General features: G+C 26.5%; 1 protein-coding gene across 2 annotated transcripts in view; it reads left to right on the top strand.

Moving 5' to 3' along the window:
• Positions 1-15,197, top strand: part of LOC135925833 (uncharacterized) — a 109,223-nt gene that overhangs the window by 13,170 nt on the left and 80,856 nt on the right. The window contains exon 1 of one of the 2 annotated variants that reach the window (XM_065461353.1): positions 6,369-6,523. The exons of the other annotated variant lie outside the window; for it this stretch is intronic. Within the exon in view, the coding sequence (XP_065317425.1) occupies positions 6,443-6,523 (81 nt within the window). The 5' untranslated portion in view covers positions 6,369-6,442. Of the gene's footprint in view, positions 1-6,368; positions 6,524-15,197 lie in introns of those variants that run through there. 2 annotated transcript variants of the gene reach the window in all.

Genomic DNA, 15,197 nt, shown 5'->3' with positions numbered 1-15,197 from the left:
TCCTAGACAGTAGATATATAAAAATTATTAGCAAAAGAAAATATCTAAAATTAGCATCAATATTCAAGGAATCCCAAAAAGCCTATGGAAAAAGACTCGACTAAAAAAACTGATGAAAACGAAAAGGCAAAGCTGCGGAAAAAACTGGAAATGGGGGGAAAATGAGAGGGAAAAAACTTGGAGTTAAAAAATTTGAAAAAAAACTGCAGGAAAAAAATTGAAAATAAAAATAAAAATAAAAATAAAAATAAAAATAAAAATAAAAATAAAAATAAAAATAAAAATAAAAATAAAAATAAAAATAAAAATAAAAAAACTGTGCAAAATAAATCTATAATACTCGTTAAATTTCTTATGATATTTTTGGTTTGCTAATATAACTGCAATCATTTTTAAAGTATTAATATTAATAGGAATCATATAAACATTCTTATTTATTATAACCAGCATTAGTATTTGGCTGGTAAAATACAATTGTCTAATTGATTGGTAAAATATGGTGAATTTCAAAAATGTTTTCTAAGATTGTAATAACTTTACTTGATATATATATAATTAGTGTTATCGAAAACATAACATCAAGAATTTAGCCGAAAAATAATTGCCCAAACCTCGAGATATGTGATAAGAGGATCTAAGATTTCTGCCTGTCGGAATTTTCTTATGGAAGTTATCGTTTTCTATATACTTTGATTTATATTTAATCATCTTTAATTGATTTTTTTTACTACCATATAAGTACTTCCCATATTTCATTAAATTTACTATTAGTAAGGTGCTCATTTGTCCATAATATTTCTTCGTTTAAATAAATTTGGTAATTTATATGAGATATATATTATAAACAATTAAGTTTCTTTTAAAACTGATGCGTTCAGAACATTTGGGCATATTTTAATTTGCTGTATTTTATTGATGAAAAATACTTTTTTGGCTGAGTGTACCTAATTTAGATAATTAACATGTTAATTTTACGGGAAAGTACTGTAGCCAGTATGTGTTTATTCTTGAAAAATTTAATAATTTTTTATATTATAATTACAATGTATGTGCTGGCTCATAAAATTTTTTATGATTATGGAATGGTTCACGCTGAACTTCCATATCGCATCGGTTAAGCTAGAGAATAAACTTTTGATAGATTTAATTCTTGAATTATATTTTTCCATTTTTGGATAATATAATCTGCCATATGGAAATTTCTTGTGTATTGTTTTTATTAGCTGATAATTAAAATTACCTTTTTTCTGTTAAACCTGATGGTAGAAGTTTAACCATTTTTTAAAAAATATTTTTTTTACATTTGAGTGAGATTCTGAAGTCAAAGTAGGAAATTTATTTATTGTAGGTTAAGTTTCAGAGACCATTTCTTCTTAATAAATATATGATAGCTATTGAATATAATTTATTAATAAAGAACCGATTCTCTCTTATTATTAGTTCCGCTTGAAAGATAAAAACGCACCGGGTTAGATTCTTTTTAAAAAACTTATAAGGCCAGGCTAAAAATATTACTCGACCGGGCAATTTGTGCATAAAAAATTTGCAGGTAAGGCCGGACCGAATAATTTCTACATAAAATATCAGCGTACCTCGCAAATCTCTGATTTTTCGTATTTCAATAAGCCAGCCCGGGTATTATAATTTGATATATTTAAATTTCATGCTAATATTTTGATTTTGATTTACTATTTGAAAATAAATTACAATATGCTTATTTCATTGTATTTTAAGATCTTTCTGACTAAAATACTAAATTTTTAAATAATATGTAGTATATTCACAAAAAATAAAAAAAATTATTTATGATATTCCAATTCCAAATACACAGATATCAAACATAATTTATTATAAAACGGTTGGAGAATAAATATAATTTCCTTGATTCACATTGGGAAAAATTTAGATAGAGACATTAAAAATATGATGGCCGGGAATCTCGTGAAAAATAATTAACTAACCGGGATGGACTTTGGGTAAAGTTTTTACGAATCGGGCCGGGTAAATTAAAAAAATTATAACGTGTCGAGCTGGGACGAGCTAATTTTTTTGTAAACTATAGCGGGGCGTGCCTGGTAAAAAATTTCGCGGTTGGCCAGACAACTTGTTCAAAAATTCTTAACGGGTCGATGGGCCGGGCATCAGAAATTTTTATCTCGAAATTATATTTTTGAAATTTATATAATTATAAATTAACTTTCGTATTTATATTTATAGCTAATATTCAATTTATTATATCAATTTAAAAAAATAATGAACTGCTGTTAACGCTATTTCTTAAAAGAAAGTAGCGCGCTACTGTTATCGTGACACAAAAGGGTAGTGCTCAGAGTCTCATTGGCACTGCTTAAAATTATATCATACAAAATAAAATTATCCCTTTTAATTATATAGAATCAATTAATATAATTGAATAATAATAATAGCATGATATATTATTTCATTTATTTATCTTTGTTCGCTATTTATAAAAAAATATTTTAATTGCCATCTATAAATCATAGAAAAATCAGACTTTTATCGATTTTTTTTACCTGCACCCCCCCCTCCCCCTTGAATTCATTTTTCTTTATACCTATACTATACTTATTTGATTATACAAATATATAAAATTTTGTAAAATTATTGATGAAGATGGTTTAATGTTGTTAAAATTAAATTTTATTAACATTTAATATATAGAAAGTATGTTTAACGATATAAATAAGGATATTTTAGTATAATAATACAAATGATTCTATTAAATTGAGGAAGATAAGTGGGAGGGAAGGAAAGAAGGAAAGAAAGAAGGAAAGAAAGAAGGAAAGAAAGAAGGAAGGAAGGAAGGAAGGAAGGAAAGAAAGAAGGAAGGAAGGAAGGAAGGAAGGAAGGAAGGAAGGAAGGAAGGAAGGAAGGAAGGAAGGAAGGAAGGAAGGAAGGAAGGAAGGAAGGAAGGAAGGAAGGAAGGAAGGAAGGAAGGAAGGAAGGAAGGAAGGAAGGAAGGAAGGAAGGAAGGAAGGAAGGAAGGAAGGAAGGAAGGAAGGAAGGAAGGAAGGAAGGAAGGAAGGAAGGAAGGAAGGAAGGAAGGAAGGAAGGAAGGAAGGAAGGAAGGAAGGAAGGAAGGAAGGAAGGAAGGAAGGAAGGAAGGAAGGAAGGAAGGAAGGAAGGAAGGAAGGAAAGAAAGAAAGAAAGAAAGAAAGAAAGAAAGAAAGAAAGAAAGAAAGAAAGAAAGAAAGAAAGAAAGAAAGAAAGAAAGAAAGAAAGAAAGAAAGAAAGAAAGAAAGAAAGAAAGAAAGAAAGAAAGAAAGGAATGAAGGAAGGAAGGAAGGGATGAAGTGAAAATTCATCATATAAAAATATAAATTTATTTAGTTGTAGTTATTATGTAATATCATTAGCCGTAGCCAGGATTAGAAGTCTGCAAAACCCAGCCCGTTTTAGCTCGTTAAGAATTTTTGCACAAGTTGTCCGGCTCGGCCGAAGTTTTTTGACAGGCCCTGCTCATTATACATCTTTTTGATTTGTACGGCCCGAGACACATTATAACTTTTTTAAAAATTTGTCCAACCCATCGCCCTGGACCATTAATTTTTTTACGAATTTTTCGACCCACTTTTATAATCTTAGAACTAATTTATTACCGAATGTCGATTAAAGCTCTCATATCTATCTTCTAGTGTTGTTAAACGGTACGATTTGAGCCGATTTTCAAAAACGGACTCAATGTTTTATTAGAAAAATATTACCTAAATCTCGAAATTTCGCTAATAGATGTCCAAGCCTTTGCGCCATATGTGAACAGAATCTTAAGGCTTGCATAATATTTTTCTGGTTAAAATATTTAGTTAGCCGTTTTAAAAAATCGACTCAAATCGAACCAACTACTTTTCTCTATGGCATCTATTTCTACAACCTTTTTATAAATAAATTTTATTTATAACTGATTTTGAATTTGTAATTGCATTATATCATAAATAAATTGTTTAATTTTTTTGTGAATTCACTATATAATTTATAGATTTAATGTTTTAGACAGCTCTTAAAATACAAAGAAATAAGCATATTGTAATTTATTTTCAACTATTAATCAAAATATTAGCTTGAAACCAAAAAATATCAAAATTTAAAGCCGGACTTTCCCATTAAAATTTTACAAAAATCATAGATTTGCTAGTGCCTGATATTTTATGTAAAAATTGTCAGACCCAGCCTGACCGAAAATTCTTTATGCACAAATTGCCCACTTTGGCCAGTTTTGATTTTTTTAAAAGTTTCCTGCCTGGTCTTTCAAACGGACCATAGGCAAGATTTCTAGGGTGAGGGCACTTTTAGGTGGAATTTTACTTAAACATATTATTGGAAGACACTCTAGCTCCACATTTAAAAATATATTTTTGGTTTTTTACTTTTTTTAAAAAATTAATTATTTATCCATTATTTTAAAAAAAATTATCAAATCTTGCTTATTTTTTTAAGATTAATTTATATTGTTATATATTGTTTACATTTTTGTGAGAAAGATGGTAGAGGAATGTGGGAGTAACTTAGAATGATATATACGAAAGCAGGCAAATTTCCGAAAGACCTTATTAGCTACTCCTATGTATATTATCAATCTTTTTTATGAGATATTTTACAGATTTTTAAAAAAATAAAATATTTGTAAATCAATAAATTTTAATTGCTATTTTTTTTATTATGGTGAAAAAAATAATAATTAAAACCACCATTTTTTTTTATTTTATATAAATCTTAATTTTAGAGAGTCTTACAAATTTGTATTATTATATTGAAATTTACGATACATAGGAAAATATACAATATTATAATCAGCCATACAAAGTTATAAAGTTGAAATAAATTGGTTGTGATTTATTTTTTCTCAGCCATTATTAAACAATTTTATTTCTACTTCTATTCTCATCATAACCACCTATCCTTTTACAAATATAATTTTTATATTTATTATTATTGTTTTTTTACAAGTGACTTTAATAAAAAAAATTTCGTGTTCATAGAGATAAGGGAAAAAATTGGCAGCCTATATATTATATAGCGTTTTAACCTGAATGCTATAAATCTGTTATTGAGGAATAAGAATGTTTACAAAATGTTTACTTCCTTCGGATTTGAATTTGAGGTAAGTATAGTATGGCGCTTAAACACCTAATAAAATCAGAAAGATTATATGTGATGAAAAAAAAATATCCATTGCAATGAATAATTATTAATATACCTTATGATAATCTAATGCCCTGATACAGATTAGTTTGAGACTTTAAAATCTGGCATTTGGGATTCAACAAATATAGACTATTATACAGCTCTCAGGACAGAAGAAAAAAGTTAGGATGGAGAGACCTGGAAAGAAAAGTAAAAAGAAAAATATAACTTTATATCGGCAAATATATTAGCACAGAGTAGTGTTGTTAAACGGCTCGTTTTGAGCCGATTTTTAAAATCGGCTAACTCAATATTTCTTCCAGAAAAATATTACGCAAGCCTAAAGGATTTGCTCATAGGAAGAATAAAGGTCCAGACATATATTATAGAAATCTCGAGGCTTAAACAATCTTTTTCTGGCTAAAATATTGAGTTAGCCTTCTTAAAAAATCGGCTCAAAATGAGCCGTTTAACAACACTAGCACAGAGGCTAGGAAATTATAATTGATTAGATGAGGATGCTTTCAATCGATTTTTATTTCTTTCATTTTTATAAAAGAGTTCTAATATAATAATTCTTTTATTATAAAAAAAGAATTTTAACATATTTTTGCGAAAAATATGTTATCTTTTTTAAAAATAAAACTATAAATTGTAACCTGAAAGTCGAAATCGTAAATAAAAATAAAATTTTTTAGAGGATGTTTCAGACCTTTCTGCCATCTATGGGCAAAATCTCCAGGCTTGCATAATATTATTTTGGCATAAATTTTAATTGGGTCCTTTTTAAAAATCGACCCAAATTGGCCATTTAACAACATTAGAGAAGACAAATATAAAATAAAAAAATGAATAGAATAGAAAAAATAAATAAATAAAAATAGATAAAATCTAACCTTAAAATATTCAATTTTCTTATATTCGAAAAAATACCTTTATTATCCTTAATTAAGTGCAATTATTTTTATTTTTTTTAAGATTTTTTATATTTATTATTTATAAAATTTATTAAATAATTTTTTGGATTTTATAAAATTATAATTCATGAATTGATCAATTTTCTTTTTGCGTTCCTTATTTCATTATGAAATTTTTTTTATTAACTTAAATTTCTTTTTTAAATTGAACAAATATTTCTAAAAATTATTTTATCATATAAAATAGCAGCCATTCTTTTTATATCGTATACCAAAATTCACCACCCATTATCTCTTCCGAAATTTTAAATTATCCCCCTGCCCCTTCCTACTCCAAATGTTTCAACACTCTAAAAGAAATTCCTAATCATAAAAAAAATTATATGAACGTTTTTTGGAAAAGATTATATGAAACTTTAGAGATTACAAAAATTATGAAGCACCCTAATTATTCCTGTAAAAAGGTAAAAAATTAAAATAAATAATAGAGTAGATATAGAAAATTCATAATTTACATTTGATTTAACATTGAAAATTAGTGATTATGAGATTATAAAAAGAGAGCTAGCTTTGCTGAGATTTATCAGATGAACAGGTCTATGCAAATGGGCTGCTAAAATTTGAGTATTTTGAAATCCACTTATACATTCAAAATTTAAAAACAAGAATTATTATCTAATTCTGTCTTTTTTTAAAATAACTTTTATATCAGAGTTGGGCAGGTTCTCGAAAAATGAATCTAGATTCAGACATGTTCTTTGTAAAAAATGGATATCAGTTTCAAATACTAGTTTTTTATTGATAATATCAAAAAGATACAAGACAAAGATACTTATATAATAATAAAAATGAATATTTACAATGATTGCTAAAATATTTCCATCTTAAAGATGAGATAGATTAAATAATCAAACTTAATATTCATTTTAGCTCATTCATAGCATTAGACAGGCAAAGCAAACTAGTATTATTTATGGAGTCATAAATATTAATTTATGAGCATTTAAAAATTAAACAAATTAATTAATAGATTTTATCAATTTATAATATTTTATTAAATTAAATTATTATTTTTTAAAATAATTAATTTTTAAAATAATCAATTTTTAATTTTTTAAATAATTTATCATTAAGCCTTTGCCGTTTAATATTGTGCCAAAACTGAATAATCCATCAAATGGCGCTAATTATGGTATAGGGATTGCAGTATTATATTTTGGGAAAATTCCTTTATGGATGATTGTGTTTCTAACATATTTCTACGATCTTTAAGATAATTAAAACCTTAGTTTAATATAATTTGTATTATTCAGTGTTGTTAAAAGCTACTTAAATCCCGCGCTATCGCTACCGCTATTTTATAAAAAATGTAGCCCACTATTAGCTTACTTTTTGAGCTACTTTAGAATTTTTTTAAAAATATATTTTACTTATCTCTATTTCCACAAATAAAAATATTTCAAATATATAATTTATTTTATTTTTTATTACATCTCAATAATAATAATATTTCCATATTGTCATCCATCCACAAGTCTAGAGCGACGATCAGAAAGTATAATCTTTAAATAATCGTTCAACTTTAGCACCTGAAGGCAATGCAATATTAAATTTAATATACATATTTTTTATATAAGAAAAATCAGCAAAAATATTCATTTGAGTATTTTTAAATCTAAAAATATACGTCTAGAGATTTTCAATAGTATTATTATTTATTTCAAAAATATCATCTATAGTGGGTGGCATTTGATCTGGCTAGGTTCAGTCTAAAACTATAATAGTAATACTTAGAATAAAAATTATGTAGTGGATAAGTGGCATAAATGGCCATGTTTGTTGACTGGCCAGGCTACCACCCTTTAACTTTTTATGGTTAAAATATAAAAGGATTGAAATAAGCATTTGGCATGTTTTGATAAAATTTATAAATATAATAGTTGAGTGGTTTTTAAGCATGTTTAACATCCAGATAATAATTTCTAAAATATTATCATTTTAAATAGATAAATTTGATGATAAAATGAGATGTTATTATTAATTATTGATTATAGTTTTTAATTTTTAGTATCATTCTTGAATAATATCTTATTGTCAGTTAAAACATACCATGTTTGGATTGAACCAGAATATCTACTATCACATAAACTCACCTAGCTCAAAAACTATCATCTGTGATAATTTTTTTACCGATATTAAATTTTACGAATTCAGGAAAAGGAAATTATTCTACATTATCATCATTTTCCAGGGAAATTACTTTGTTGTTATGATCTGTGTACCAAAATTATTTTCAATATCAATCTCTATCGTCGAAATTTTAAAATTAATTATTTTGAAAACTAGATTTATAATAAAAATTTTAAATATAAATTTCAATTTTTCAAAATTAAATTAAATAAAAAGATTATAATTTTAGATTAATTATAAATATATTTAAATAATTTTTAAAAAGTAGCGCGCTAAAGCTACCGCTACTGAAAAAAAGGTAGGGCGCTACTTTAACACTGGTATTATTAAGCTCAAAAAAATTTGTTCTACTAAAAAGAAGATAACCATCATTTTTTTAGTTATTAGATTTTAAATGTAATGCTTTTGTAGTTTGATTATGTTTACTACATTTAGGGCTTCTTTTAATAATATTTTTTGAAGGCATTTTTTTTATTATCTGACTCAATCTATAAGTTCTTAAAGTATAAATGTGATAATGATGCCAAAAATTCCTCATTATATTCTTTATAATAGGGAAAAAAATTCAGGAATCTATTGTCCATATCATATTGAACAGATTTTAATAAAAGTAGACAATATTTCAAACTTGAATTTTTTAGTATATCCAAGTCCCTCTTGACCACAAATAGTTTGGACATTAATTCTCTCCAAAATGTACTATAAAGACCCTTGTAGTTTGTCTAATGCAATTGCTACCAGGTTTAAAATTTAACAATATTCTTAAATATAAATAATGTTCTTATCTTTTAAAGTTGGATAATTTTTAGCATAAATATCAAATTTTTCAAATAAAAAATTAATATTATTTATATTTGAACAATGAAGTCATATTATTGTATAAGCTATTTCACCTGGCTATGCAAAACTTTCAACTGATTACCTGTCACCACCTTTATCTTTTATGAAGATTTGGGCCTTCCACATGCATTCCATATTTTTGTACATTTTTCCGTAACTCGATATAAATTCTTCCATTAATCATTGAGCTAGATAGTGCAGAAAAACTCTTTAGTAATAACTAAGGATAAAGTGTGGCAGCCAAATCTGATTTGTTTGGGTAAAATTATTTTGTTTATTTTAGATAAAGTTAAACATTAAAAAATTGAAAAATAATACTGTATACTCACCATAATAGATTTCCCTAAATTCTAATAGGTCATAATTATTATTGTCAAGATCATTAAATTTTACATTATATTCAGTAAATAGCTTGAGGAAATTGCAGGAGATGTCCATATCTGGAGAAATTGGTTTATCTGACATTCCAAACTTTTCATAGACCTCCTGCAATAACTCTGCTATTTTATCATATATATGTTCCCGGCATTTTCCTATTATCATGGCTCCTGATTGACTTTCAAGGGTTTCTCGAGCAATATTTGAAAGTAAATACATTGAAAAAATTATATAACTCAGTGAGCTGTTTAAAGCTACAGGGTAGGCCACTGCCGTGGTACGGATATATGATTGAGCTTTAAAAATATCTAGGTTTCTATTTGATTTTCGTACATTTCCTCAATTCTTCGTAAAAATATTTTGGTACGTTTTTAATATCCTTATTTTGTGTTTTACGATAAAGTTTTCGAATTAAATTTTTGATAAGTGAGCAGCGCCCATAATATTAATTTTTTTGTAGTATAAATATAAATTACTTTTGTTTAATAAAAAAAAACATCATAAATGCCACAGACGCTGCTCACTTACCAAATTTTTTGATATTTTAAACGCAGCCAGTACAAATGTAAAAACTTAATTCAGATATACACTGTAGTATTCAAATAATTTTTATATTTAAAAGTATACACTGAAAAAATACATTAATCCAAACTAGAGGTGTACCGATACCAATTTTTTGCTGCCGATCCGATTTTATATGACTAATCTAATTTGGTTTAATTATACATATTTAATATATCTTTATTTTTCAATATATACTCATCTACCTTTTTTTAAATAGTATACCATCTATTTCTATACCATATTAATATCAAATTTTAAATAACTATTACTTTAAGGCTTATATATAAATATTTTGTTCGAAAAGTATTTCTATATTATAAAATAGAAACAGATTGTATTATCTAATATGAGGGGTGCCACTAGCCTTTACAATCTCAGGAGCAAAAAAAATATTTTTAATATTTTTCACAATTGCCTTTTTTTAGCTAATATTATTCAAAATTACCTTTTTTAGCTAAAATTATCTAAGATTACCTTTTTTTAGCTAATATTATTAATATTACATTTTGTATATAAAACAAATCAAAATTTTGAGGGGACTCTTCAAATATAGGGAGCTCGAGCCCCTGTGCCCCAACCCTAGTAACGATAATGTCTAATATAGTCTATTCGTGGTTATTGTAAATTGTTACAATTTAATAAAAATTCTTTATTTAGTTTTAAAATCATAAACATTCTTATAAAAATAAATTATATATTTTATTATTTTTTTAGCATATTTTTTATTATAAATTGGTTTTTCTAAATTTATCACTTCAGTTATCTAAGAATGTCATTATTCTTAACCTTATAAATATATTTTCCTAAATGTTAATGCTATAAAATTTTTAAATTAAAAGGCCATTTTATCGAATCGGAAAATTTAATAATATCGTCAAGTAACTGATAAATAAAAAAAAGACGAATAATCATTCAGTAGTAGTTACTGATCCTCCTAACATCTAGACTCTCATATTTTGAGTAATGATCAATATCGCTGTCAAAATATACTTTTATTAGCTTTAATCCGATATCCAATATTTATGTTATAAAAAGTTTAAAATATTTTAGACCACTCAAAGACCCGTTAAATAATATTGATCAATATTGAGACATTGTAGTCAAAAATTTCTTAATTGGATTTATTTGATACTCATATTGAACTTATATGTTATATAATGTTAAAATCATTCCTGAATCCCTCCCCCCTCTTAGATCTAATGTTGGTAAATGGCTTGTTTTTAGCCGATTTTTAAAAATATCTAACTCAATATTTTAGCCAAAAACAATATTGCCTAAGGCTCGAGTCGCTAATAGATGTTTAGACCTTTGGGCTATCAATGAGAAAAATCTTCCGGCTTGAGCAATGTTTTTATAGATAAAATATTGAGTTAGCAGTATTTAAAAATCTGCTCATATCGAGCCCTTTAATATAACTACATAGATCTAGATAGCTCATTTAGAGTAATGATAATATTGCTATCGAACAAAATTCATTAGCTTTAATTCGATACCCATATTATATGTTTTAAAAAGTTTAAAATATTGATTCCCCTCTAGGACATGCTTAATAAAATTGATTATTGAGTAACTTCATTGCAGCCAAAATTTTAATTAGCTTTCATTTGATACCCTATTAAATTTATAGATAGTATAAAGTTTGAAATAATTTTGGCCCCGTCCTCTCACGACCTGTCTTCTAAGATGCTTATCGAGTGAGCAAACTATAAAATTTAAAGAGACTTTGAGTAAATTTCTTACCCATAATATTAATATCAATAAAAGTTCATTTTTATTATAAATTTATAAGTATATTGGAGTCTACTCAAGTCAGCTCTTGGTAAAAAAACGACCCTGATTTTGACTAGTAGTTTTTCGGCTCTGATTTTTAAATAAAGGGGATAATTCTTTTCTAATAATTTAACAAGGCCACCATTTTTAAATTCAAAAAGTTTTTCGGTAAGCAAATTTACAGATTAGAAATAGATTATATATAAAAGGCAGGCATGAGCGAAAGGGGGAGATGCGGTATTTTTTCCTCTTGCGAATTTTTGAGTGTAAGATTGATTAAAGATAGCGTCAATATTCTTATTTAATTTTTATATTTAAAACTTGCTAATTTTTTTTTGCGTTAACATGAGAATGGCAAATATATATTTTTATTAAAAAATAAGTCACACACATTATCTTAATTTTATAATTAATATTAATTAAAGAATATTTTTATAACATTATATGGAAGTAATCATTATTCTTGAGGGTTTTTGGAAACTTCCATAGTTTCCTAGGTGTAGCAAAGGGGTGGGTGGGGGGCAAACAGATTCTCCCTTAACAAATTTGAAAGCTTTAAATATCCTTTTATGCAAATAATAATTACCCAGTCCCCATATTCTCCCCATCTTTATCTCCAAAAATGAATTTAATATTTTATCATAATCAGTTTTTAAAAAAATAAATATAACAATTTTTTAAAATAATGACTAAAATTTAAATTTTTTAGAAAAGGTAAATTTTTTAGAAAAGGGAAATTTTTAGGAAAAAATAATAAAACTATTACTATCTTTAAAAAAATACAATCTATTAAAAGCCACAAAAAGCGAGCCTAAAACCTTCCAATAAAATTTATAGAGGGAATACAAAATTCTTCTTCTCCTTAAAAAAATTCTCACTCCTTCTTTTTTATCATGCTAATCCCAAAACTTAGTAGCTTCTAGTGAAATTCAAATAGTTTCTCACTGTAAAACTATTTTAAATCAAGAGATTCTAATATTTTTAAAATTTTAAAGGCCACTTATGTCGGGCTTTTGGTAGTCGGGTAGGCTTAAAGTTGTAAAAATAATTTTGGCCGGATTAGGCTAAAAAATTAAATTTGAAGTTCTAAATCTAATCATTGATACATTACAAAACTAGTTATAAATAGTAATTTTAAACATTTTAAAATCTATTTTATACGCCATTTTTAATCCAATTCTAGTTTAATTTTCATTTTATTTTCGTTTTTTCTAAATTAAGTATTTTTAAGTTGTTTGTTTTATTACATAAGTTATTGATTGTTCTAAAATTGGTGTTAAATATTTGGGATTTATTGCTTTTCACAATTAACAAGGTAAAAATATAAATTAGGTTAAATATTACCCCATTAGCTAATTTTTTTTTAATTGATAATTAATTTGTTTTAAAGTATAATTTTTATGAAGGATCAGATTTCATTCTTTAATAAAAGTTTACTTAATTAAAAATTATTAAGGTTTTATTAAAATATTATTATAATTTTGAATGCTAGGAGTGCAGTGCTGTTGTGGCTTGCTAAATTAATTAGTTTAGGTTTATCATTCCCTTTGTCCTGTACCCGAATCGGATATAAAATAATATGATTTTAAAATCGAGCCGGGTCTACGAATAATTTTTTTTATAAACCCAGAAGCTAGACCTAGAAATACAGGCTTGGCCATTTTAATAATTGTAGATAACACTTAATTCATTCATTTAATAATATAATTTGCCTTTAAAACTATTTCCAACATATGTGCATACAAAATGATTAAGAATAAGCGAACTCGTAAATTGATGACAATTTAAAAAATTTGAACTTTAAAAAAACTTGGGATATTTTTTTTTAATCATGTCGATCTAGCAGGAAATTGGAAAAATTTATTGGGCCGAATGATGTTGACCTCATTATTAAAAAACATATTTATCATTTGCCCTTATATTGATTTTTATAGTGTCTGGCATAGATGTCTGCAATGGACGGGGTTTAGCGAAGAAGCCCGCCAACTCGTTTTTTGGATTTTTTTTATAATTTACCCTCCCGCACATTTATTTATCAATTTTGTTTAACCCTCCCGCCCGCCTAATGTTTAAAAATTATTTTAATAGCTGGTTCGGCTCTTTATTTATTTATTGTAGTGCATTTTTAATTAAACATATATAATATGCTATATTATGAAATAAAACTATTATTTTTAATAATTTGAAGCCTGTTCTGCTCATTTTGCCCGAAAATAAAAAATTCACCCGCTCATTACTTTAAAAATATTTTTAACCCGTAGCCACCCAACCAATGTTAAAAATATTTTAAAAATTCTGTCGTAATTCTTAAAGGGATCAGAACTATCCGGGATCATCACGGGTTTTAAAGGGATCCCATTAAGAATTCAATTTTTTAAAGGATAAATAACTATACGGTATTACACGTTTGAACCAAATATTTTTAACAAAACTAAATATCAATATGGGTATCAAATAATATCTAATTTTAATTTCTTTTGACTGAAAGTCTTCATTCTTGGTCTTGATGGGTAGGACTTAGTCTGAGGGGTGGATGGAAGTGGGGGGGGGGGGGTGTAGTAAAATATTTTTTTGATATAGGTATCAAATAAAAGGTAATTTAAATATGTTTTGATTCTAATAATAACTATCACTCTAAGAGGGCGAGTGTAGGTCATGGTGGGGGGGGGGGTTGTCGGAATATTTTTATCAAAACAAAATATTGATATGGGTATCATATAAAAGGTAATTAAGAATCTTTTGATTTTAATAATAATTATCACTCAAAGTGGGAGGGTTGGCGGGGTAAAGAATATTTTTATCAACATAAAATATCGATATGGGTATCAAACAAGAGCTAATTTAAATATCTTTTGACTAAAAGCATCCATTCTTAGTCTACGAGGGGTAAGGAGGGAGGGGGAGGGGGTAAAATATAAAAAATATTGATATGGATATCAAATAAAAGCGAATTTAAGCATCTTTTACTGAAAGCATTCATTCTTGGTCTTATGGGTATGATTTATGATTTGGTCTAGGGGTGGATGAAAAGGGGAGGGGGGGGAGTAAAAATTTTTTTTAAAATATGGGTATCAAATAAAAGGTAATAAAAAATAATAAAAATAACTTTAATCGGGTGGAGTTAGGTCTTGGTCTAACTTTAATCGGGCGGAGTTAGGTCTTGGTCAGGAATATTTTTAATAAAATAAAATATCTATATGGGTATCAAATAAAAGCTAGTTTAAATATCTTTTGACTGAAAGCATTCATTCTTGGTCTTGATGGGTAGGAATTAGTCTGAGGGGTGGATAAGGGGGGGCTGTAGTAAAATAATTTATTTTGATATGGGTATCAAATAAAATGTAATTTCAATATCTTTTCGATTGTAATGATAATTATAACTCCAAATGGGCAGGT

The sequence above is a fragment of the Gordionus sp. m RMFG-2023 genome, chromosome 3 (assembly GCF_954871325.1).
Source record: "Gordionus sp. m RMFG-2023 chromosome 3, tfGorSpeb1-WG-v2, whole genome shotgun sequence".
Lineage (NCBI taxonomy): Eukaryota > Metazoa > Nematomorpha > Gordioida > Chordodea > Parachordodidae > Gordionus > Gordionus sp. m RMFG-2023.
The sequence above is the reverse complement of the archived record's forward strand: the minus strand, read 5'-3'. Positions and strand labels throughout refer to the sequence as shown.